Source organism: Zosterops lateralis (genome assembly GCF_965231275.1).
Source record: "Zosterops lateralis genome assembly, chromosome: 31".
Lineage (NCBI taxonomy): Eukaryota > Metazoa > Chordata > Aves > Passeriformes > Zosteropidae > Zosterops > Zosterops lateralis.
In genome coordinates this window covers 3,289,960-3,312,985 of record NC_139791.1, presented here as the reverse complement: position 1 = coordinate 3,312,985, position 23,026 = coordinate 3,289,960, and the positions used below count along the sequence as shown (strand labels likewise).

The following is a 23,026-nucleotide window of genomic DNA, read 5'->3' as shown; positions in this document are numbered from 1 at the left end:
GAAGAACTGGATTGCTGATCCTTTAAAGGAAGGGGCAGTTACTCTTCAGGGCAAACCTGAGCTCAAAAATATAAAAAAGGTAAGTGAAATGTCCCCAAAGAAAGAGAAGTAATTTTCAGAACAGGTGTATGAAAATAGCATAGGATCAACTCAAAGAAGTCTGTCCCAGCTTGTCCGTGTCTTCTTTCAACAGCCCACCATGCCCAGAGTGAAGGAATGCCCAATAGCAGCTCCATCAGCCACTTCCTCCTGCTGCCATTGGCAGACACGAGGCAGCTGCAGCTCCTGCACTTCTGCCTCTTCCTGGGCATCTCCCTGGCTGCCCTCCTGGGCAACGGCCTCGTCATCAGCGCCGTGGCCTCCAGCCACCACCTGCACAGCCCCATGTTCTTCTTCCTGCTCCACCTGGCCCTCACCGACCTGGGCTCCATCCTCACCACTGTCCCCAAAGCCATGCACAATTCCCTCTGGAACACCAGGAACATCTCCTACACAGGATGTGCTGCACAGGTGTTTTTCTTTATGTTCTTGATCACAGCAGAGTATTATCTCCTGACCATCATGTGCTACAACCGCTACTTGTCCATCTGCAAACCCCTGCACTACGGGACCCTCCTGGGCAGCAGAGCTTGTGCCCACATGGCAGCAGCTGCCTGGGCCAGTGCCTTTCTCACTGCCCTGCTGCACACAGCCATTACATTTTCCCTGCCCATGTGCCATGGCAATGCCCTGGGCCAGTTCTTCTGTGAAATCCCACAGATTATCAAGCTCTCCTGCTCACATTCCAGCTACCTGAGGGAAGTTGGATTTCTTGCTGTTAGTGTCTGTGTAGCTTCTGGTTGTTTTTTGTTCATTATTTTGTCTTATGTGCAGATCTTCAGGGCTGTGCTGAGGATCCCCTCTGAGCAGGGAAGGTACAAAGCCTTTTCCACCTGCCTCCCTCACCTGGCCGTGCTCTCCCTGTTTATCAGCACTGGCATATTTTCCTACCTGAAGCCCCCCTCCATCTCCTCCCCATCCCTGGATCTGGCCCTGTCAGTTCTGTACTCGATGGTGCCTCCAGCCCTGAACCCCCTGATCTACAGCCTGAGGAACCAGGAGCTCAGGGCTGCAGTGTGGACACTGACCTCTGGACTATTTCAGAAACATTAAACTGCTGGCTGGTTTCTGCAAATCATTTGTAATAAAAGCCATCTATGATAGTTCTTGGCTTGGTTGTGTGGGGTGGTTTTTTTTTTGTTTGTTTTTTTTTGTTTGTTTGTTTGTTTGGTTTTTTTTGTTTGTTTGTTTTCTTTTGTTTTGTTTTGTTTTGTTTAATGTGTTTTTGTGTTTCATAATTGTCCAAATACAAAGGCTGTTGTTTGTGCCCTGTCTTGTTGTTTCGCTCCACATTTTCTCTGGTTAAAGACTATGTCAATGAGGAGCTGGGCTCTCAGTAGCTCTAAATGTACTAAAGGTTCTCCCAGCAAATGGCTAATTGGAAATCTCCCTTCTGATCTCTTCTCTGGAGCTGCAGCAGGAATGTCTGTGTGCAGAACTGGGGGCAGATCAGTGCTGAGCACAGCAGCTCTGCCCCTTCCTGCTGGCCACACCATCCCTGATCCAGGCCAGGGGCCATTGGCCTTCTTAGCCACCTGGGCACACTGCTGCCTCATGTCCAGCCTGCTGTCCAGCACTGCCCCAGCTCCCTTTCTGCCTGGCCACTCTCCAGCCAGCCTGTCCCCAGCCTGGAGCACTGCAGGGGTTGTTGTGGCCAAAGGGCAGGACCCAGCCCTTGGTCTTGTTCAACCTCCCATTGCTGGATTTGGGCCCTGGATCCAGCCTGTCCAGGGCCCTGTGCACAGCCCTCCTACCCTCCAGCAGATCCACACTCACACCCAGCTTGGTGTCCCCTGCAAATCTGCTGATGGTGGACTCAATCTCCTCATCTAGACCATCAATGCAGATCTTGAAATCCACGCTGGCTGGGTCTGATCCCTGGGCCATCCTGTGGTGCCCTGTGATGGCACTCAAGGTGATCTGTTCCATAACCTCTCCAGGCACCCAGGTCAGGCTGACAGGCCTGGAGTTCTCCAGATCCTCCTTCCAGCCCTTCTTGGGGATGGGCTCCCATTGGCCCCTCCAGTCCTCCTGGACCTCCCTGGGGAGCCAGGACTGATGAGAAATGCTGGAGAGCAGCTTGGGGAGCTCATCCACCAGCTCCCTCATCCCCCTAGGATGGATCCCATCTGGTCCCACAGACACCTGTGAGCATCTGAGTGGCTCAGCAGGTCAGCAGCTGCTTCTTCCTGGATTACAGGGGGCCTGTTCTGCTCCCTGTGCCCATCTACCAGCTCAGGAGAGCACTTGTCCTGAGGACAACCTGTCTGATTGTTGAAACCTGAGGCAAAGGAGTAAAGTACCTTTGCCTTTTCCTCAATTTAGTTACTATATTCCCCCCCACCACATCCAATAAATAACGGAAGTTGTCTTTATATCTCCTTTTGCCAGTAATATATTTATAAAATCATTTCTATTATCCTTTACCAAAGCAACCTGGTTAAGTCCTAATTGAGCTTTCACCTCTCTAATTTTCTTTCTGCATGGCCAAACAACATCCTGAAATATTTTCTGAGTTTCTTGCCCCTCTGTCCAATAGCAATGCACCTTCTTTTTCTCCCATGAGTTCCTGCTGAAGCCCCATGTTCAAGCAGGTCAGTCATTTTCCTTGCTAGCTCATATTTTGGCACAGAGGGACAGGGTGTTCCTGCACCTTCAACATTTCTTTCCTGATGTGCCTCCATCCTTCCTGGACCACTTTTTTTTTAATGGCTGTTCCCATTAAAAGCATCAGTACCTGATTTGGCACTCCCCAAATCTGCATCCTGAATACTCCAAAGTCTGCCCTCTGTAAGTCTGCTGCAGAATTTTGTTGATGCCCCTCTTTCTTACACAGAATATATAAAAACCTCAATAATTTCATGGTCACTGTACCCAAAACAGCCTCTGACCACAACATCCCCCACCAGTCCTTCTCTGTTTGTGAACAGCAGCAGACAGAGCTTTCCTTGGCAGTGGGAAGAGAAGGAAACCTCCCCAAAGTGCAGCTTGGAAGGTCCAGGCTGGAGCTGAGGAAAAAGAAAACCCCTGGCAGGGCAGAGTTTTGGTGCAGGAGGTGTCCCAGCGTGAGGTTGGGCCATGGGCTGGCTCTGTGTGCCAGGAGCCGGCAGCACTGGGTGCAGGGAGCCCAGAGAGGGCACAGAAATGCTGGGCTGAGAAATGCTGGGGGGACAGCGAGATGGGCGTGTGCAGCCGGCCAGGGCACAGCAGCAGCAGCACAGGGGGCACAGCCTGCAGGACACATGGCCAAGGGCTGGGCAGGGCTGGCAGGGCCACAGGCACCCAGGCCTTTGTCCCCTGGGCTCTGGCAGCGCCTCTGGAGCCCCCACAGGAGGAACTTTCCTTTCAGGGCCTGCACTTTGCTTCTGCCTGGCCCCTCCCTGAGGAGGCTGCCAGGGCTTGCAGCTTGAGGACATTTGTCCGTGCTGCCCCTGCCATCCCAGTGCCCCACCAAGAGCCCCGAGCCACTCGCGAGGGACAGGCCCTGCTGTCCCAGCCCTGGGCTCAGCCTTTGGCCTTTCTGCTGCCTCCAACCAGCCCAGGCCTTGCTCAGCATTGCAGTTCCCTGCTCACAGCCTAGGCCTGCCTGCAATCCTGCCCTCAAGGATCTGCTCTCACCAGTCCCTGGGGAGCCTTTGGCACTCCCTGCCCTCACTGGGGCCCAGGGATGCTCCAAGGGACTTGGAGTTGTAAAGAAGATAACTGAGGAATGGGTAGAGGATAAGAGACACAATAGCTCTTAAACTAATATTGTAACTAGAAGCTAAGACAAGACCAGCATAAAGATGAGAGAAAGAAACTAAGATCATAAGAAAAGAAGAACTAAATGCTACAAGACAATACAACCATTGCAATATGCTGATAGAACATGAAGTAAGCTATTGTGTAGTCACTACCAATCAGGAGCTTGGCTTTTGCAATATGTATGAACTAATTACTTAGAATATAAATGTAAGCGAAAAAACAAATAAAATCAAGCCTAATTGATCAACATCGGTTGAGTCAGTCTCCCTCCATCCAACAAATGGTGACCCCAAAACGTGATACGGCACCACGGTTGGAGGAGTAGGAGTTCAGGTCCTGCAAGCAGAGAAATGGTGAAAAAAAAGCTCTTCCACGCCCCGGTGCTCACATCGGTGGGGCCGGCTGATATGTGCTACCGAAGACCTCTGAGAGCTGCACAGCACTGACTAACATGAAGAAGCAAGCAGCATATGATTTATTTGCCTGTATGCTAGAAAAATGGCAAGTCCAAAGTATAGATATTAAAAAGGAGTTGCCAAGCTTGCTAGTATATGGGTATGATAAGGGGTGTTTTATGAACCCCCATACAGTATATAAGCTTTCTGAATGGCAAAAATTTGAGGATAAGATATGGGAGGCGAGTTTAAATGATAATAAAGCAGCTAAAAGATTAAAGAAACAGTGGCAAGCAGTACATAATGCTCTGCTGCAACTCCAAGTAGAAAAACGAGCAACTCAGCAAACAGTAGCAGCCCAGGGAAAGAATCTAATGTATTCATCAGAGTCAGACTTTCCCTTGCCTCCTGGATGTACAACAGTACATCTGCCTCCAGAGCAAATGGGTAACACTAGAGAAGATATGGTAGCTGCAAACTCTGTACCATCAGCTCCCCCAATGCCTCCAGTTGCTGCGGGTCAGCTGACAAATTCATGTCCATTACCATGGACTGGGGAGAGCGATAAAACTATTCCAAAAGTTGAATCAAATTTAACAGAGGTAGTAGCCAAAAATTGGAGGGAGGCATGGAGTGCCCTAGCTAAAAAAGAAGTAGAACAGAGAGATGCACAGATGATAGAAGCAGGGAGCTCGATGGCATGCCCGGTAATATATAATCCTGCACCGGGAGGAGGTGTCACTGCCCAATTGACTTCCCTTGATTGGAAATTACTTTCCCAATTGCGCTCCACTGTTAGCCAATATGGGGTAAACAGTGAGCCCGCTCGGCAAATGCTGGATTATATCTAAGGTACATATTTACTGTTGCCAGCAGACTGTCGGGGTATTTCTAAGCTTGTGTTTACACCCCACCAACTTTTGTTATTTCAAGCTCACTGGCAAGCCCTAACACAAGAGTCAGTTGCCACACAAAAACACCTGGGGATCCTCTACATGAAGTTACCTTAAATGAATTGCTGGGAATAGGCAATTAAATAAGGACAGAGGCACAGGCTCTGTTAGAACCGAAAAAATGTTAAGAAGTCATGTAGCTCGCTAGAGCTGCTATGGATAAAGTAAAAGATCCACATAAAACTTATATATAGGAATAAAACAGAGTAGAGAAAAACCATTAGGCAAATTTGTAGATCAACTATTAGAAAGAATAAAAAAAGCTAGAGTGCCACTCTATATGCAAGGAGCTATGTTAAAACAGTGTATACTCCAAAATGGTAATCAGGCTACAAAAAACCTAGTTAACACCTTGGGAGCTAATTGGTCTGTAGAAAAAGCTCTAGAGAAAGCAGCATCTGTACCCTCTGGGCCTCAGGCATTTATTGTCAAAGCTATTAAAAAGCTAAGTAAAACATTTCAGAAACAAGCAAAGAGTAGTCAAGCTCAAGTTTTTGCTGCTCTTGCTCCACTCCAAGCTGCTGTTACAGCAAGTCAGCTAAAGCGAGGCAGAAGAGACCGAAGACAGTGCTACCGCTGTGGAGCAATAAGTCACTTTCACCAAGAGTGTCCTGCAAGTGGAGTATAGTGTCAAAAGTGTTGCTCTGATACGCATAACACAAAAGCCTGTCAAAGAAAATCGGAGAACAGCAAGACCAGCGCGCCATCCAGCCGCCGCGCCGGGACACAAATAGCAGCTGTACAGCAGCCAGCGACCTGCACCCCGCCACCTCCGGAAGCCTCGGCCTGGACTTGGCAGCCACAGTGGACATATCTATTAAGGACAATCACCCTGTGCCAATTCCCACTGGAGTAAAGGGACCAGTAACCTATCAGAGACAGTCGGTTCCTGCTTTACTTTTGAGATGATCTTCTACTTTTTAAAAAAGATTAGACATTACTGTGAGATTTATTGATGCTGATTTTACAGGCAAGATTTGTATTTTAGCACAGACACAGGTCCTGTGTAGATTCCCAGCCGCTGGACGCAAGCAGGGAATGACAGCACCCAGCAGTCCAGCAGAACGAGAGTGGCATCGCCTGCTCCTGATCCTTCAACCTGTGATACCTCGGCTCCAGCCAGTGTGGCCTAATCCTCTAGTAGTAGAAAATAAAACTGATGTACTGACATTGTTGCATGAACTACAAAGCACCCGACTACGATTAATTAAGAGTTCTAACTGTCTGCACTGCGACGAGCCTAACTGTGGTGCTTGGGTTAATATATATTGTGGGGCTTGTTGCAGACAGTGGTGGGTTTTTCAACAGCAGCTTGCACAGCCATGGTGCCCACACTGCTCCTTTTATTGGCATCGTTATAATTGGCAAACAGCCATAAAAAATTATACAGGGTGCAGTACTGTGCCAGAAGCAGTAAACCTTGTTCACGATTTAGGTCAAAGAGATAGGCTAAAATTGGTATTTTTAATAGAAAAAGAGGTGTGTCGCCTGTTGGCACAAAAGGCTACTCGCATATTGCAGACAACCTGCAAATATGGGGTGGGAATACCTCATATGCATCAGGTGGATCCTGCTGATTGGGATGTGTGTTGTCGCCGCTGGGCTCACAGAGCTACCAAAAATAGACGAAAGGCAAAACATGTGGGTCACTTGGGTTAATCAGTCTGGTCAGGATAGTTGTGTTTATCACCTGCCATGCCTTCCAATCCATTTCGCACTTGTTTAATTGGAAAACAAGAATGTGTGAGGGAAGCGTGGGAAAGTTACATTTCTCATTGGCAAAATGAGACAACAGCACAATGCGAATATTGCTCTTGGTTTGCTGAAATCATTCATCAAGGCAGTACTTCTCGCTGTGACCCTCTCCTGCCTATTGATTTGGCTATATGGCTCGGGAAACACCATCTTCTTGGAGCCCTTGCTCAGCAATTAAAGAACAAGGGGGAGAATAGGGGAGAGGAGAAAGACATTCGGGTATTAGAATGGTTACAGCTACCCCTACGACAATGTAAAACTGTTTTTCAAAAACCAGAAATGTTTGCAGTCCTTATCCATAAAGGTAGACAGCGTGCACGACAGATTACGGAGAATGAACCAGGCACTATTCTGTTGCCAATAGCTCGAGATATACTGCAATGGTACATTGAAAATCATGAGGAGGTGGGCCTTGCTCTGCTGGGAGGAGGGGCCACAGTTGTGACAATGGTAAAGTGGCCCCCACCCTTGCGATGGGTGGGAGAACAACAGTGGCTGAGCAAACCTCTGCGGAGTGAACAGCCCATCCCAGAAGCAATCACAGTTTATACAGATGCTGGGAAAAAGTCACAAAAAGCTGCTATTACGTGGCAGCAGGGAAATGAATGGCAAGAAGTAGTATTGCCTGCTGAAGAGGGGGATTCTTTACAAACTTTAGAATTGTCAGCTGTTGTATGGGTCATGACAAATTTATCAGAGCCGGTGAACATTGCTACAGATTTGTTATATGTTGCTAGGATAGTGCAGAGAATTGAGGGTTCAGAAATAAGACAAATAAATAACAAGAGACTAGGGAACCTTCTCATTCAGCTAAGGTTGGCAATTCAAACAAGAACACACCCCTATGCAGTTATTCACATTCGCAGTCATAAGTGGGACATTGGGTTAGGCGAAGGAAATGATAAGAACTGATAAGCTGGTTGCAGTAGCAGGAACACCACCCCTGCCCCCCCAGAACCAAGCTAGGGAGTCACACGCTATATTTCATCAGAATGCCAAGGGGTTGATGCGAGCATTTAAGATAACCTCAACAGAGGCTACTGATATAGTAAGAGCTTGTCCCATTTGTAGTTACCACAATGGAAGGGTCGGTACAGGAGTGAGAGTCAACCCCCGGGGACAGAGACCAAATGAAATATGGCAAATGGATCTTACTAATATTCCATCATTTGGTAGACTAAAATATGTGCATGTTACAGTGGACACATATAGCAAGTATGTATGGGCTACAGCTCAGGCAGGAGAACGGGCCAGTCATGTACTGCGACATCTCACTGCCTGCTTTGCAGTCATGGGAGTGCCAAAGACAATAAAAACTGATAACGGCCCTTCATATACTAGCTCTCGTGTCACAACCCTCCTGCAAACTTGGGGGGTGGAACATAAAACAGGCATTCCTCACTCACCCACTGGGCAGGCTGTGGTAGAGCACACACATGGAATGCTTAAAGCATATTTAAAGAAACAAGAGACAGTGACAGATTTACAGCAGAGATTGACCACTGTGTTATTTGTAATAAATAATTTGTGTGTGTTTGGAGATTTAAAGGAGCCAGCAGCCATGAGGCATGCTAAGGGCCCTAATAATGAACATCAAACCAATGTATGGGTTAAATACAAAGATCCTAAAACAGGCATTTGGCTGGAACCAGCAAAAGTGCTGTTCTGGGGGCGTGGTTATCTGTGTGTTTCTACCCCCATAGGCTCACAGTAGATCCCAGCAAAAAATGCCAGGCCATATTATGGCAAAAATTTCTGAATGAGCAGTTGGAGGACCTTGTTATCTAGGGAAGCTTACCTTGTTTGCCCCGAACATAACACAAGTGTTTGCAGCCACTCATACTGCTGTAACACGGCATCATAAGCGTGCCATGAACCAGTTGAGTCCTAACTGCAATGACAAAGTAAACTTGTGGGATCCCCCAGGAGTGATCGTTGCCTCCATCCTTGCCCCAGGTGTAGCAGGGTCACAAGCCTTAACGCAGTTACGGTGATTGGCTTGTTAGACAGATAAACAACATCACATCCAACATTATATCTGATTTGGTAACTAATGTTAGCAGCGATGACAATCTTTATGGGCCCTTGATAAAAATTGATGACAAAGTAGAATTATAGAGTTCTGCAGCTCGTATTTTTGCATCTATAACCCCTGGAGTTGGCACAGCTCATGCATTAGTGTCACTTAATACACTTGCATGTTGGGCTATAAAGCAGACAAATGTTACTACAGAGGTCATATCAGCACTCACTCAGGACGTAAACAGCCTGAGACACACAGTCCTTCAGAACAGAGCCGCTATAAACTTTTGGTCTAACACCATAGCTAACTCAGCTTTTGAAAAAAGAGCTACGATTTTTGCCTATAATTTTAATTGTCATTCTATGTGTGAGATTGGTGTTTGCTTGCTTTTTTCGTCATCAGTCCCAAGTGCTTGCAACCATTAAAGAAAAAGGGGGAATTGTGGAGAAGATAGCTGAGGAATAGAGGATAAGGGACACAATAGCTCTCAGACTAATATTGTAACTAGAAGCTAGGACAAGGCCAGCATGAGGATGAGGGAGAGAAACTGAGATCATGAGAAAAGAGGAACTGAACGCTACAAGGCGATATAACTGTTGCAATATGCTGATCTAGCATGAAGTAAGCTATTGTGTAGTCACTACCAATCAGGAGCTTGGCTTTTGCAATATGTATGAACTAATTATTTAGAATATAAATGTAAGCGAGAAAACAAATAAAATCAAGCCTGATTGATCAACATTGGTTGAGTCAGTCTCCCTCTTTCCAACAGTGGAACATGGGTGACATGGGGCAAACCATTACAACTTAGAAAAATGAACTTAATACAAGGAACAAATACATACATAACACTGATAAAACCAAAACCACACCACTACACAGACTCTTGGGATGGCTTTCCAGAAATGCATCTTGGTTAGGGGAAAAGCTTTGTTCTTGGCCTGGCAATGGATTTGTTCAGGGCCAGTATCACAGATTTGTTCCCAAGGCTGCAGATGAATGGATTTAAGAGTGGGCACAGGACTGTGTTCAGCAGAGCTCCAGTTCTGTTGGTGCTCAAGGAAACATCCCCTGCAGGACACGTGCAGAGAGCAATGCAGCTCCCACAATGGACGAGGTGATGGGATGGGGAGAACACGTAGTCAAAGCTTCCTTCCTGCTAGAGGCTGCTGGAAGATGCAGAACACAGAACAGGATGCAGATGTCAAATGCCAGAGTCAAACATAAGGAGCCCAGCACGACCCACAGTAAGAAGACAGAGTCTGTTTTCCAAAGCAGGCTGGTGTCAGAGCAGGACAGTTTGAACCAGGGGGAGTTGTCCCAGAGGAAATGGGGGATCTTGGAGCCACAGAAAGACAGCTCAGAGAGGAAGAGCAGCATTAGCTCAGCAGGACAAAGCTGAGGACCCAAACAGCAACACCCAGGTGGACACAGAGCTGAGGCTTCATGGTGGCAGCGCAGAGCAAAGGGTGGCAGATGGCAACACAGCAGTCAAAGGACATGACAACCAGCAGGACAAATTCCGTACAGCCCAGGGCAAAACAGAAATAGTTTTGGGCAAAGCAGCTGCTCCGTGAGAGAGTGTTCTGACCAGAATTCAGCCTCACAGATGATTTGATGCTTGTGGAAGATGTAAACCAGATTTCCAGGAAGGCCAGGCTGGAAATTAAAAAGTCCACGGGGGTTTGCAGGTGGTGATCCACACATGAGGAAAATGATGGTTGCATTCCCCATCACTGTTGTCAGGTGTATAAACAGAAAGACACGAGAGAAAAACAGCTGCAGCTTTGGATCAAGCTCTGGGAAACCCTCTAAGATGAACTCAGTAACTGCTGTTTCATTTTCTGGTGCTGAATTCCTGCTCATATTGCTGAATCAGGAACATGGCAAAAACAAGAGTGATAATTTCCCAGTCTGGACAAACATTTCAGTCCTTCCTTCTCTGTGTCTTTCCTTTCCTGCAGTCTTGCTATACAGCACAGAGATTGCACTTTAAACAGTTTCTTGTCCAGTACTTTCAAGGGGAGTAGGTTCTTGGGGGCTAGTTTCGTGGGAGCTAGTTTCTTACCGAGGTTTATCTCGCCCAGTTGTTTCTTGGAGAATAGTGCCTTCCTCACTCCATTTTTTTAACTTCTTTTCTTTTCTTTTCTTTTCTTTTCTTTTCTTTTCTTTTCTTTTCTTTTCTTTTCTTTTCTTTTCTTTTCTTTTTTCTTTCCCTTCCTTCCTTCCTTCCTTCCTTCCTTCCTTCCTTCCTTCCTTCCTTCCTTCCTTCCTTCCTTCCTTCCTTCCTTCCTTCCTTCCTTCCTTCCTTCCTTCCTTCCTTCCTTCCTTCCTTCCTTCCTTCCTTCCTTCCTTCCTTCCTTCCTTCCTCCCTCCCATCCTCCCTCCCTCCCTTCCTCCCTCCCTTCCTTCCTCCCTTCCTCCCCTCCTTTCCCTTTCCCGTTCCTTTCCTTTCCTCCTTCCTTTCCAGAATGAGGTGGCCTTACCCTACCAAGAACACTGCAACTTCGCCTCAGCCCTGCACAGCTCCGGGCCTGGATCTCAGCCTTCCCAATGTCACTGTGATCTCCCAGAAGACATTTCTAGGCCCGAAAATTACTAAAAGCAACAGGAGCCTCACGAAAGTGCCTCTTGCTTTCCCTCACTATAGTACCATTCTCCAAGAGCAAAAATCATCCCAGACCCCATTGCAATCCTGACACCTCCCAAGCTTCATACAACCCCCACAGTGCAATACCCACCTTTCACTGCTCCACACTACCCTACACCACAGTACCCTACCCCAATCCCATCCCATCTCTCCTTGGCAGGAAGCCCCATCTCACCATCCCTTGGACACTTCCAGGGATTTGGGGGCAGCCACAGACTCTGGGGCCAACCTGGCCCAGGGCCCCACCGCCCTCCCAGGCTACAAGTCCATGCCCACATCCCATCTCAGCCGGGCCCCGGCAGCGCAAAGCCCTTCCCTGTCTCCTCTCCCTGCAGGCCCTTGCCAAGGGTCTCTCCCAGCCAGCAATTGCCGCTCCTCCCTGCTCTGGGCCGGGAGCTGCAGGGTGACTTTTTGCCTGTGGCCCCGGCCCGGCCCAGAGCCGGGGCCAGGACCTTTCCCCGCGCCTCTGCGGCCGCCGCCTCCCTTCGCCCGCAGCCCAGCAGACGCAGCTGGCAGCTCCCCGGGGGCTGCGGCTCCTTGCCAGGGCCGGCGCTGGGGCAGCTCCCACCCGGGCCCCGGGCCAGCAGGGACAGCAGCCCAGGCAACGGCTGGGCCTGGGCCAGGCCGGCCCCGGGCCCCAGAGCAGCAAAAGCTCCTTCCCCTGCAGGCTGGGCTGGCCTCTGACCAGGCTCCCCAGGGAATGCTCAGAGCCCCGAGGCTGCCCCAGCTCCAGGAGCCTTGGCACACCCCTGCCAGGGATGCCCAGGCCCCCAGTGCCTGGACTCCATCATCCCTCTGGCTCCCTCTCAGCTCAGCCCCTTCTGCCATTCTCACCTTTGCACAGCCCTGGCTGTCCTCTCCAGGGGCTGACAGAGCTCTGCCGCCTGCGCCAGGAGCAGGGCAGCCCCAACCTTCCAATGTTCCACTGGCTCTGGGACACCCCAGCGCCGGCAGCCCCCAACATTCCCTGCCTGGAGACGCTCCAAGGGAAGCGTCAACAGCTGCCGCCACTCACCACAACCCACCGGCCGCTGAGCAGCCCCGGCCTGGGCCCCTGAGGATTCCTCTGCACACAGCTCGGACAAGGGCCCTTTGCCTTCCCCCAGACTGCACCAGGCAAGGGTCACATACACTTACACAGCTCTGCCCTGACACTTGGAAAGACTCTAAAACTCAGAGACAAAGTGAGTTTTAAAGTAGGTATGTCATTTATTTGGCTGAGCATACGGAGGATACCTCTGCAAAGGCATGCACACCCCCTTGCTCCCTTATGTTTTCTTTTAACATTGAGGTTGTTACTTATGCATCAAATTTCACAACACACCTGTGTATATTCATTCTTTGGCTCCCCCTGTCTCCACTTCCTATGCTAATGGTCTTATCAGCCTGTGCCATTGTCTCTGGAGGTCATCTTGGGTGTCTCAGAGATGAAGAAAAATAGTCTTCCTCAGTGATGAACTTGTGACTCCACTGCCCTGTGCATGCCTGTCGATCCTCTGGCCACAGTCCAAGTTACAAGGTCAGTTCTATCTGGTTCTGGGGCCCAAGGAGCTTTGCTGTCTCAGTATCTCTGGCAATCCGGTACTCCTGTCTCCTGTCCATGCAATCACCCTCTCCTTATCAGACATCCCTGCATCCCTTCTTCCTGTTCTGGCCATAGTCCTGTACCTTCCTTTTTAAGCAACATTACAAAGAGCAGCAAATATTAGGCAATAATCATCTGAATGCCTATTCCTAATCAATGTCTCCCAATTTCTATGATTAATATTCTCTAGTTTGCAATCCCATGTTTCATTCCCCCCTTTTCAATAAAGCAGTAAATTCTTTTACTTAGTACAAATTCCAATCCTTACTCTATGTGTCTCTCAATGCCTTGCCAAGTACTTGGGATAACGAGTTAATGTTGCTATTCATTATAACAGTTTCCAATTCCAAATAAGTATTACAAAAGAAGGCACTAAACTAATACTAACTAATATTAGTAAAACAATGATGGAGTGACATAATGTATTTAGGATTCCAGTTGCAGTGGGTGACCATCCAAAAAGTGAATCCCACCAACTGTGACTTCCATCCTGTTTTACTCTTTGCAGAACCTTATTTATTTCTTTTGGGTCATGATGGACAGTAATGTAAGTTTTCTCTCCGGTTTTCTGAATATCTCCCAGAATTTTGACAAGGTCCTGATGCTTAATTAATTGTCTGACTAAAGTGAAGTTCATCCCAATAGGTGTGGGTGACAACCTGTGAAACATCTCTTTGTCAGGCTTAACTAGCTGGTGAGACACAACTGGTGCTAAACACACAAAGTCACAGCCAAAAATCTTAACAAAGTTACAAATACAAAGTTGAAAATTACTCTTGCCAGGCAAAGTTACATTATCCTTGTCTATTTCTATAAAAGCACATGCAGTTCTCAAACACACACAACCTTGACCAATATATACAAGAACAGTCCTTTGACTGGTGTTTGGATGAATTTCAAAGTGACAAACACCCTGTTCAGTATCAAGACTTGTGTCTTGAGCATCAATTGTGTTACTTTCACAAATTGTTGTTCTCGGGTAACACAGGATTCCAGATTCACAGTTTGCCATTTCCCATCCACTCCCCATGCCCATGTCCTGTGTTCTGAAGGGCAGAGCACTGATCTCTCATGATTCAGTCCTAATGCTATAATGGGGTGAATAACATAAACTGTGGTGTTGTGTAGGGTGGGCACAAAAGCAGTAGCTGTGTTGGCAATTGGATCATGGGTGAAGTTTACCAAGGTCCACCAGGATGGAAATTTCTTCTCCAAATCAGTAGCATTGTCCCAGACAGCTTTTCAGATTTCCCTTGGAAAGGCTTCTTCACTTCCTTCCCTTATAATCAAGGCAGCAGTTGATTTCTGCCACAATTGTGCCTGCACACAGCTAAAAACCAAAGACACATTACCCTGAGCCATAGCAAGTGCATCTATGATTAACTTATGCACTTGTTCCTCTGCTTTTTCCAAACTTGGCAATACTTTTGAAACCTGCCACTGACTGGTTCCCAATGCCAGCAAAGATGACTGTAAGGGTTGTTATAATTCTGTTAGATCACTTATTGCAGTGGCCAATTTATTTATTAATATTTCTGAATCAATTCAATTTAGGACTCCCAGCCCTGTCCTTAATATTCCAGTCAGATCTCTTCACATTCTGCCCCTGGTATATGCTTACTTTTGGAACCATGTTGTCCAGCCCTCAAAGGATGTCTTTAGGAAAGGAGAGCAAGCCAGTTGAACTTCAGAGATGTTAGTTTGCTTTAGTAATTCAACACACTTGAGAGACCTTCTGGATTAAACAGCAATTGCTGTTGGCCTGTATTCCTTATTACGTATGGGCTGATTTTATAAATTCTGGGTTCAGGCCTAGGTGGCGTGATTTGGGTTTGAGCTGGAGTGACTGGCTCAGTTGCAGCATTAATTTCAAACCTAAAGGAGAGCCCAATAGTATCATGGGCCCAGAGACAAACCACCTAAATGGTCTGTATTAATGTAAAATTATACCAGCAGTTCAATTCTCTTGAATGACAACAAACCTCCCTGTGTTTGCCCTTGGGAGTGGTTGAAGCACTGATTTGGATTGTTTTCTTATAAGCAGTTCCATCAGTCATCCAGCATCTTATTCTAATTTCCTCTCCTCTAGTCCCTTGAAGTGATAATAACCTTTGTTTTTGCCACTCTTGCCTTTCATATACTTGGGTTTTGTACATGACTACAGTTGATAGGTTTAAATCTTTTCTATCAGTAACCCGCTGTTACTCCCCCAAGGCCTCTGGTGTTTTTTTTACTCAGGAGTGGTGAATCCAGGCATTCTGCTCCTGGATCTTAATCACAGTGACAGTGGTGAGAAGCACTTGGAACGATCCTTCCCACTGCAGCTCCAAGGTCTTTTCTGTAAGACACTTGACATACACTCAATCCCCAGGCTGTATGTCATGAACTGGCCCATCCAGCCCTCTGCTCTGAGTTCCAGACACATGGTTTTCAGTCCCTCTGAGTTGTTTACCTGAGGCTACCATATGAGCAGTCAGCCTTTCTTCCCCAGTTTGGGTGGATATTCCTTTCTGCACACCATATGGTCTCCTGTAAGGCATTTCAAAGGGGCTCAGCTTTTCCTTAGTTCTGGGCTCAGTCTGAATTCACAGCAATGCTAATGGAAGGGACTGGGGCCAAGGGAAATTAACCACTTGTCCTATCCTCACAATCTATTGCTTGATCATATGGTTCATTTTTTCAACTTGGACGCTTGACTGGGGACAGTATGGTGTGTGCAGTTCCCTGTCTGTCCCCAGCTGCTGACTGATATGTTGGACTATTTTTGAAATGAAATGTGCTCCCCTATCTGGAGATACTGTGGCTGGAGCTCCAAAGCATGGTATTCTTTCTTACAGCAACACCTTGGTTACCACCCGGGCTTTGGCAGTTCTGGTGGGGAAAGCCTCTGGCCATCCTGAAAAGGGATCTGTCAGTACCAACAAATATCGATACCACCCTTTTCTTGATAATTCCGTAAAATCAATTTTCCACTGCTGACCGGGTCCATGGCTCTTTCCAATTTGGCCAAGGTTTGGTTTGGGGGTATTCTTGGAGTTAGTCTGGAGGCAAAGTTGACACTGCTGGGTCATTTGACTGGTAGTGGCATATAAGTTTATGGCAGTGATCTTTCCAATCAAGTAATTATACAAAGCGTCAATTCCCCAGTGTGTTTTCTGATGTTCTTCTCTTCCTAATGGCCATAGTAAATGGGAGGGGATAACCAGTTTTCCTTCTGCTGTAAAAGCCCATCCCTCCTGCTTATATGTTCCCTTTTCATCCTCAATTAGCCTTCTGCCCTTTTTATTATACCCTGGCTTATCATCTAGGGAGATTTGGCCATCAGGAATCAGGGCTCCTTCTACTGTCACCTCACCTTTTGCTGCTTCTTTTGCCTCTCTGTCCACCAGCTCATTTCCCTCTTCCAATTCTGAGCTCACTTTCTGATGTGCCTTAATGTGCATGATTGCCACTTTCTCAGGCCATTGGACTGCTTCTAGCAGTTGTATTATTTCTTGTGCATGTTTCATAATCTTCCCTTGTGAGTTTAACAGTCCCCTTTCTTTCCAGATGGCTCCATGAGCACGCACCACCCCAAATACATATCTTGAATCCGTATAAAGGTTAATCCTCTTTCCTTTTGATAACTCAAATGCACAGGCTAGGGCAGTTATCTCTGTCTTCTCTGCAGAGGTACCTGCTGATAATGGTCCTGATTCGATCAGGTCTCTGGATGTGGTAACTGCATACCCAGCATGTCGTTTTCCATTGATGATGAAGCTGCTCCCATTGGTGAACCAGGTTTCTGCATCATCCAAAGGGGTGTCCTTCAGGTCTGAATGGCTGGACGAAGTGGCTTCAATGGTCTCCAGGCAATTGTGAAGAATTGGCTCTCCTTGGTTCCCACTAAGGAGAGAAGCTGGGTTGACAATGTTAGTTACCACTATCTCTGCATCATCTTGTTCTACCATGATAACTTGGTATTTCAGGAACTATTGCAGAAAAAAGCCAGTGGCCTCCCTTTGTTTCCAGTCCTGAAGATACTGTGTGAGACACCAGCACTGTCATTTTCTGGCCCAGGGTGAACTTACAGGCTTTCTGAATGTTCAGCCCAACTGCAGCCACTGCCCTGAGGCAACCCGGCCATCCTTTGGCTGCTGCATCCAGCTGCTTGGAAAGATAAACAACTGCCCTTCTATATGGGCCCAGGTCCTGTGCCAGTATTCCCAGGGCAATTCCCTGTTTCTCGTGAGAGAAGAGAAAGAATGGTTTACTCACATCTGGCAGTCCTAGAGCTGGAGCTGACATGAGGGCCTTTCTCAGCTGACCAAAGGCCTGGGTGGCTTCCTTTGTCCACTGGAGGTCTCTGCTCCCATTTGCAATGAGCGAATACAGAGGTTTCACGAGTAACCCGTAGTTGTAAATCCATAGTCTGCACCATGCCATCATGACCAGGAAGGTTCTCAGTTCTTTTATTGTCTGGGGTTTTAGGGTTTGGCATATTGTTTCTATTTCCTCTTTCCCCAAAGTCTGTTGCCCAGCACTGATCTCATAGCCCAGGTAGATCACCTTTTGTTTTACCACCTGAGCCTTTTTCTTTGTCATTCTGTACCCCTGAAGCCCCAAAAAGTTCAGAAGGCTTACTGTCCAGGCCACACACCCTTCTTCTGTTGGGGAGCTGTTAGGATGTCATCCACATCCTGCAACAGTTTCCCCTCTCCTGGTGGAGCTTCCCAGAATTCCAAATCCTTTGCAAGTTGTTCTCCAAATGGGGGTGGGGGGTGGGGGGGAGATTTGTACCCTTGGGGAAGAACTGTCCATGTGAGCTGAGCTTTGCATCCACTTTTGGGATTCTCCCATTCAAATGCAAAAATTTTCTGGCTGTCGTCATGGAGAGGAAGTCAAAAGAAGGCATCTTTCAAATCTAAAACAGTAAACCAAGTTAGCTCTGGTGTTAAACACATTAAAAAGGTGTACAGGTTTGCCACCATGGGGTAGAGATTCTCAGTTATCTTGTTAACAGCCTGTAAATCCTGCACGACCCAGTGTGACCCATCAGGTTTGCAGACAGGCAGGATAGGAGTGTTAAAATCAGATTGGCACTCCTTCAGAAACCCCAGCTGTAAGAAATTTTTAATTATCAGGCTAATTCCTTCTCTGTCTTCCTTTCTTAAGGGATACTGCTTGATTCTGACTGGTTGTTTTCCTTACTTGAGCTTAATTTGTATTGGAAAATAATTTCTCACCCTTCTTGGTGCATTGGAGGCCAATACACCTGGAAACACTTGGTTCAGTATCTCCTCACTAATTTCCTCTTGAGCCTCCATAGCTGTCAGTATTAAACTCAATACTTCTATATATTTCTCATCATTTACCTCCCGAGTCAGAGTAACCTCTCCATTTTAAATGAAATGATTGCTTGTAATTTCCCCAATAGATCTCCCTCTAGGAGCAAATCTGGAGAGATGGGCATGTATAGAAATTTATGGATGTCCCACTCTTTTCCATATTTGTATTGGAGTGGATTGCAAAAATGGGATATTTCAGATTGGCCAGTTGCTCGCCTCACCCTAACATAATCATTCCCCACTAGCAGCAAAGCTTTATTTAAAACTGAAAATATTGCCCCCATGTCCACCATAAGTTCCATGTCTTTCCTCTACTTCTCCACTTTCATTTTCATAACCAATGGATCTCCTGGGGTAAGATCCTCCAGTCTCCCTCAGCCACTTTTTGTGCCAGCCACCACCACCTCCTGTCTCTGGTTCCTTTTCCCATTCTTCTTTGTTCAGGACACTCATTTTTCCAGTGTCCAAATTTTCTGCAAACTGCACACTGATCTTTGCCCAGCTGGGGTGGTCCTTGCCTGGGTGATTCTTGTATCCACCTCCCTTTTCCTTCTTCTTTTACTACTGCCATTAACTTTCTCATCCCTTGCTTATATCCTTCTTTTTGATTGCTGAAAACCCTCCATGCCTCATCTAACAAGGCCTCTTAATTCCTTCCCTCTCCTGATCCCATTATTTTCCTCTCTGGTTTCTTTTCCACACAGATCTCTTCTCACACTCTTGTACAGTCTTTTTTCTATCTTTTCCTTTTACTCTCCAAATCTCTGGGACTACATGTGATCTTCCATAAAAATACTCTAAAATCTCCAGTTCAGGCTCCTCCTCACCCTGTTCCCCACACTGAGCACAAGCTCTATGTCTTCTACTCAAGGAACAACACCCCTGCTCTCCACAGGACCCACACTTAACCAACACCCACGACTGATGCCGCCCTTGCCTGCAGAAACAGATGGTCCCACTCCTTCTGTTCCTCTGGATATTCAGATCTTTTGGAGCAGGCTGCTTTTAATCTAATGCAACCACATTCCCTGCAGAAGTCCTATACTGTCCTTCTAAACAAACCTGCTGGTGTCCCCTTATCACCCAATTACTTTCAAGGGTTACAGATTCCCAAGGCTGGAGCCCAAACCACTGGGGAGAGGGACCCCTTCCCATCATCTTGCTATGATTGGAACGATTGTCACCAATGCACCATCTATGGCAAGGCACACTAAACAAAAAGCAATTCTCACAGCAAAAACATTATGACAAACAGCACTAACCAAGAACAGCATTTATCACACAAACCTTAAAGGCAATATTCACAACAAAAGCATTAAAACAAGAAACAGTAACTAAAAAAAAAAAAAAAAGGCACTTTATCAAATAAACCCTAAAGACAATACTCACAATAAACAATTCCTATAGAAAGCACTCTATCAAAGTAGAATGCAAAAACTCTTAAGGACGGAACTCCTGGCAAGCAACACTAAACAAACCCTGAAACAACATGCGGTAAATAGAAATTATGAACAGTAAATTGCAAAGAGTTCAAAGAGTTCCCTTGTGCACATGGTAACGAAGGAATAGATATATAAGCCGTAGTTTGATGCAATTATGACTTTGGACACAACATGGCAGTATTACCTCAACAATACAGCACAGCCTCCAAACCCATGGTGACCTCACACAAACTTTCAGACACCCACAGAACCAAACATGAAACACATCTGAACTTTGAAAAAACTCAAACACATAACCAAATAGCTGCAATAAAATAGGAATTAGCTCAATTCACCCCCAGAACCTCTTGCGGCCGATCCACAGTCAGCAAACCCCTCCCCGCTGCCTTTCCCTCAGTCAGCGGTTCCTCCCGCTGGCCGCATGTCTGACCCAGCGGCTGCTTGAGACCAAACCCACCAAGACCCTTCTTGTGTGCCCAGATCTCTCTGGACAGCTCACCAGTGGTCTCTACAGGGCCTCCTTTTTAAAGAAATACAAACCATTTCTCTGCTGTTCAGGAGGTCATTGTCTGCTCCAGTGAGTGACCTGAGAAGTGAAATTCCTTCCAAGGAAAATCCCAGGGGCACCTTGGGAAGTCTGTCCCCTCAGCCAGTCCTATGGCTGGGCAGAGAACGTCCCTTCGTGGTTGCCAAAAATGACATGCGGAAAGACTCTAAAACTCAGAGACAAAGTGAGTTTTAAAGTAGGCATGTGATTTATTCAGTGCTGGGTGTGATGTGGGAGAGATCCCAAACGCATGGGCAGCCCCTCCCTCACTCACATTCTCTTTTAACCTCTAGAATGTTACATATGCATCAAGTTTCACAATACACCTTTGCATATTCATTCCTTGGCTCCCTCCGCTATCCACTTCCTATGCTAAATGTTTTATCAGTCCTTTGTGCCTGTGCAGTTGTCTCTGGTGGTCGTCTTGGGGGTCTCAGGGATGAAGGAGAATAGTCTTCCACTGACCCGCTGCCTTGCGCATGCCCTTTGATCCTCTGGTCATAGTCCAAGCATAAGGCCAGGTTTATCTGGTCCTGGGGACCCAAAGTGCCTGTTATCCCAATATCTCTGGAAATTTTCTATTCTTATCTCCTGTTCTGGTAAGCATCTCCCCTCCATCAGGCATCTTTGCATTCCTCCTTGCTGTTCTTGCACATAGTCCTGTCTCTTCCTTTGAATACACATCATCTGAATGCTTACCCTATAATCAATATCTTCTAATTTCTGTGATTAATATCCTCTAGTTTCCAATCCCATGTTTCACAAGAAGACAATTGAAGGAAGACGAAGAACTCCTCAGGGCTTTCTGTATTTCCATGAAGCCCCACACAGGGTTTGAGGCTGAGTCCAGGAGCCCCAGGCACTGAGAGAAGGTGGAAGAAGCTGCTCAAGGAGTCAGAAACAAAAGTCCAAGTCCCTTGGAGCATCCCTGGGCCCCAGGGAGGGCAGGGAGTGCCAAAGGCTCCCCAGGGACTGGTGAGAGCAGATCCTTGAGGGCAGGATTGCAGGGAGGCCAAGGCTGTGAGCAGGGAACTGCAATGCTGAGCAAGGCCTGGGCTGGTTGGAGGCAGCAGAAAGGCCAAGGGCTGAGCCCAGGGCTGGGACAGCAGGGCCTGTCCCTTGCGGGTGGCTCGGGGCTCCCAGTGGGGCACTGGGATGGCAGGGGCAGCAAGGACAAATGTCCTCAAGCTGCAAGGCCTGGCAGCCTCCTCAGGGAGGGGCCAGGCAGAAGCAAAGTGCAGGCCCTGAAAGGAAAGTTCCTCCTGTGGGGCCTCCAGAGGCGCTGCCAGAGCCCAGGGGACAAAGGCCTGGGTGCCTGTGGCCCTGCCAGCCCTGCCCAGCCCTTGGCCATGTGTCCTGCAGGCTGTGCCCCCTGTGCTGCTGCTGCTGTGCCCTGGCCGGCTGCACACGCCCATCTCGCTGTCCCCCCAGCATTTCTCAGCCCAGCATTTCTGTGCCCTCCCTGGGCTCCCTGCACCCAGCGCTGCCGGCTCCTGGCACACAGAGCCAGCCCATGGCCCAGCCTCACGCTGGGACACCTTCTGCACCAAAATTCTGCCCTGCCAGGGACTTTTCTTTTTCCTCAGCTCCTGGCTGAACCTTCCAAGCTGCACTTTGGGGAGGTTTCCTTCTCTTCCCACTGCCAAGGAAAGCTCTGTCTGCTGCTGTTCACAAACAGAGAAGGGCTGGTGGGAGATGTGGTGGTCAGAGTCTGTTTGGGGTACAGTGAGCATGAAATTATAGAGTTTTTATATAGTCTGTGCGGGAAGGAGAAGCATCAACAAAACTTCTACACTGGACTTACAGAGAGCAGACTTTAGAGTATTCACAATGCAGATTTGGGGAGTGCCAAATCGGGTACTGATTTTTGTAAGAGAAACAGCCCTTCAAAACAATAGTGTCCAGGAAGAATGGACACACTTGAAAAAAGAAATATTGAAGGAGCAGGAACAGCCTTGTTTCTCTGTGCCAAAAACTGAGCTAGCAAGGGAAACAACTGACTTGGCTGGTATGAAGCTTTTGATAAAAATCAGAGGAAAAAAAGAGGGTGCATCACCTTTTGACAGAAGGTCAGACAATTCAGGAAATGTTTAAGGATGTTGATAGGTCATGCAGAAAGAAAATTAGATAAGTAAAAGCTCAGCTAGGACTTTACCTGGCTGCTTCTGTGAAGGATAACAAAAATTATTTTATCAATACATTAATTGCAAAAGGAGGGGTCTCGGGTTTGTTTTTTCTTTCCCTGAGAGTCAGGTGGTGGTCCGAGTGAGTCTTTTTTGCCCTCTTAAGGCTTTGAATTGGAGTCTTCAAGGTTGTGTTTTTTTCTTGGTTTCTCACGTGTTTATTAATTCTTATCTTACAAGTTTCTTTGTGCCTGGGCCAAGATGTTCACAGCAGCTCAGACACGATGTGACTCCCCCACGATGGGAGGTCACTACCTCTTACACAGATAACTACATGTCTGTTATTTACAATTATGTGGCAATGCTTACTACCTACACTAAAG

The 23,026-nt window shown here is 47.3% G+C and overlaps 1 protein-coding gene and 1 pseudogene across 2 annotated transcripts; one reads left to right on the top strand and one right to left on the bottom strand.

The window, feature by feature from the left end:
* Positions 1-216: 216 nt before the first annotated feature.
* On the top strand, positions 217-1,568 carry LOC310920827 (olfactory receptor 14J1-like; the record flags this gene model as incomplete). Its single annotated transcript, XM_083880875.1, has 1 exon — positions 217-1,568. One exon carries the CDS (start codon positions 217-219, stop codon positions 1,150-1,152), a length of 936 nt encoding a protein of 311 aa, XP_083737001.1. The 3' UTR covers positions 1,153-1,568.
* An 8,317-nt stretch (positions 1,569-9,885) lies between these two features.
* LOC310920817 (olfactory receptor 287-like) lies at positions 9,886-10,814 on the bottom strand (annotated as a pseudogene). Its single transcript has one exon. The product of its transcript is annotated as an olfactory receptor 287-like (transcript).
* Between the last annotated feature and the right edge of the window lie 12,212 nt (positions 10,815-23,026).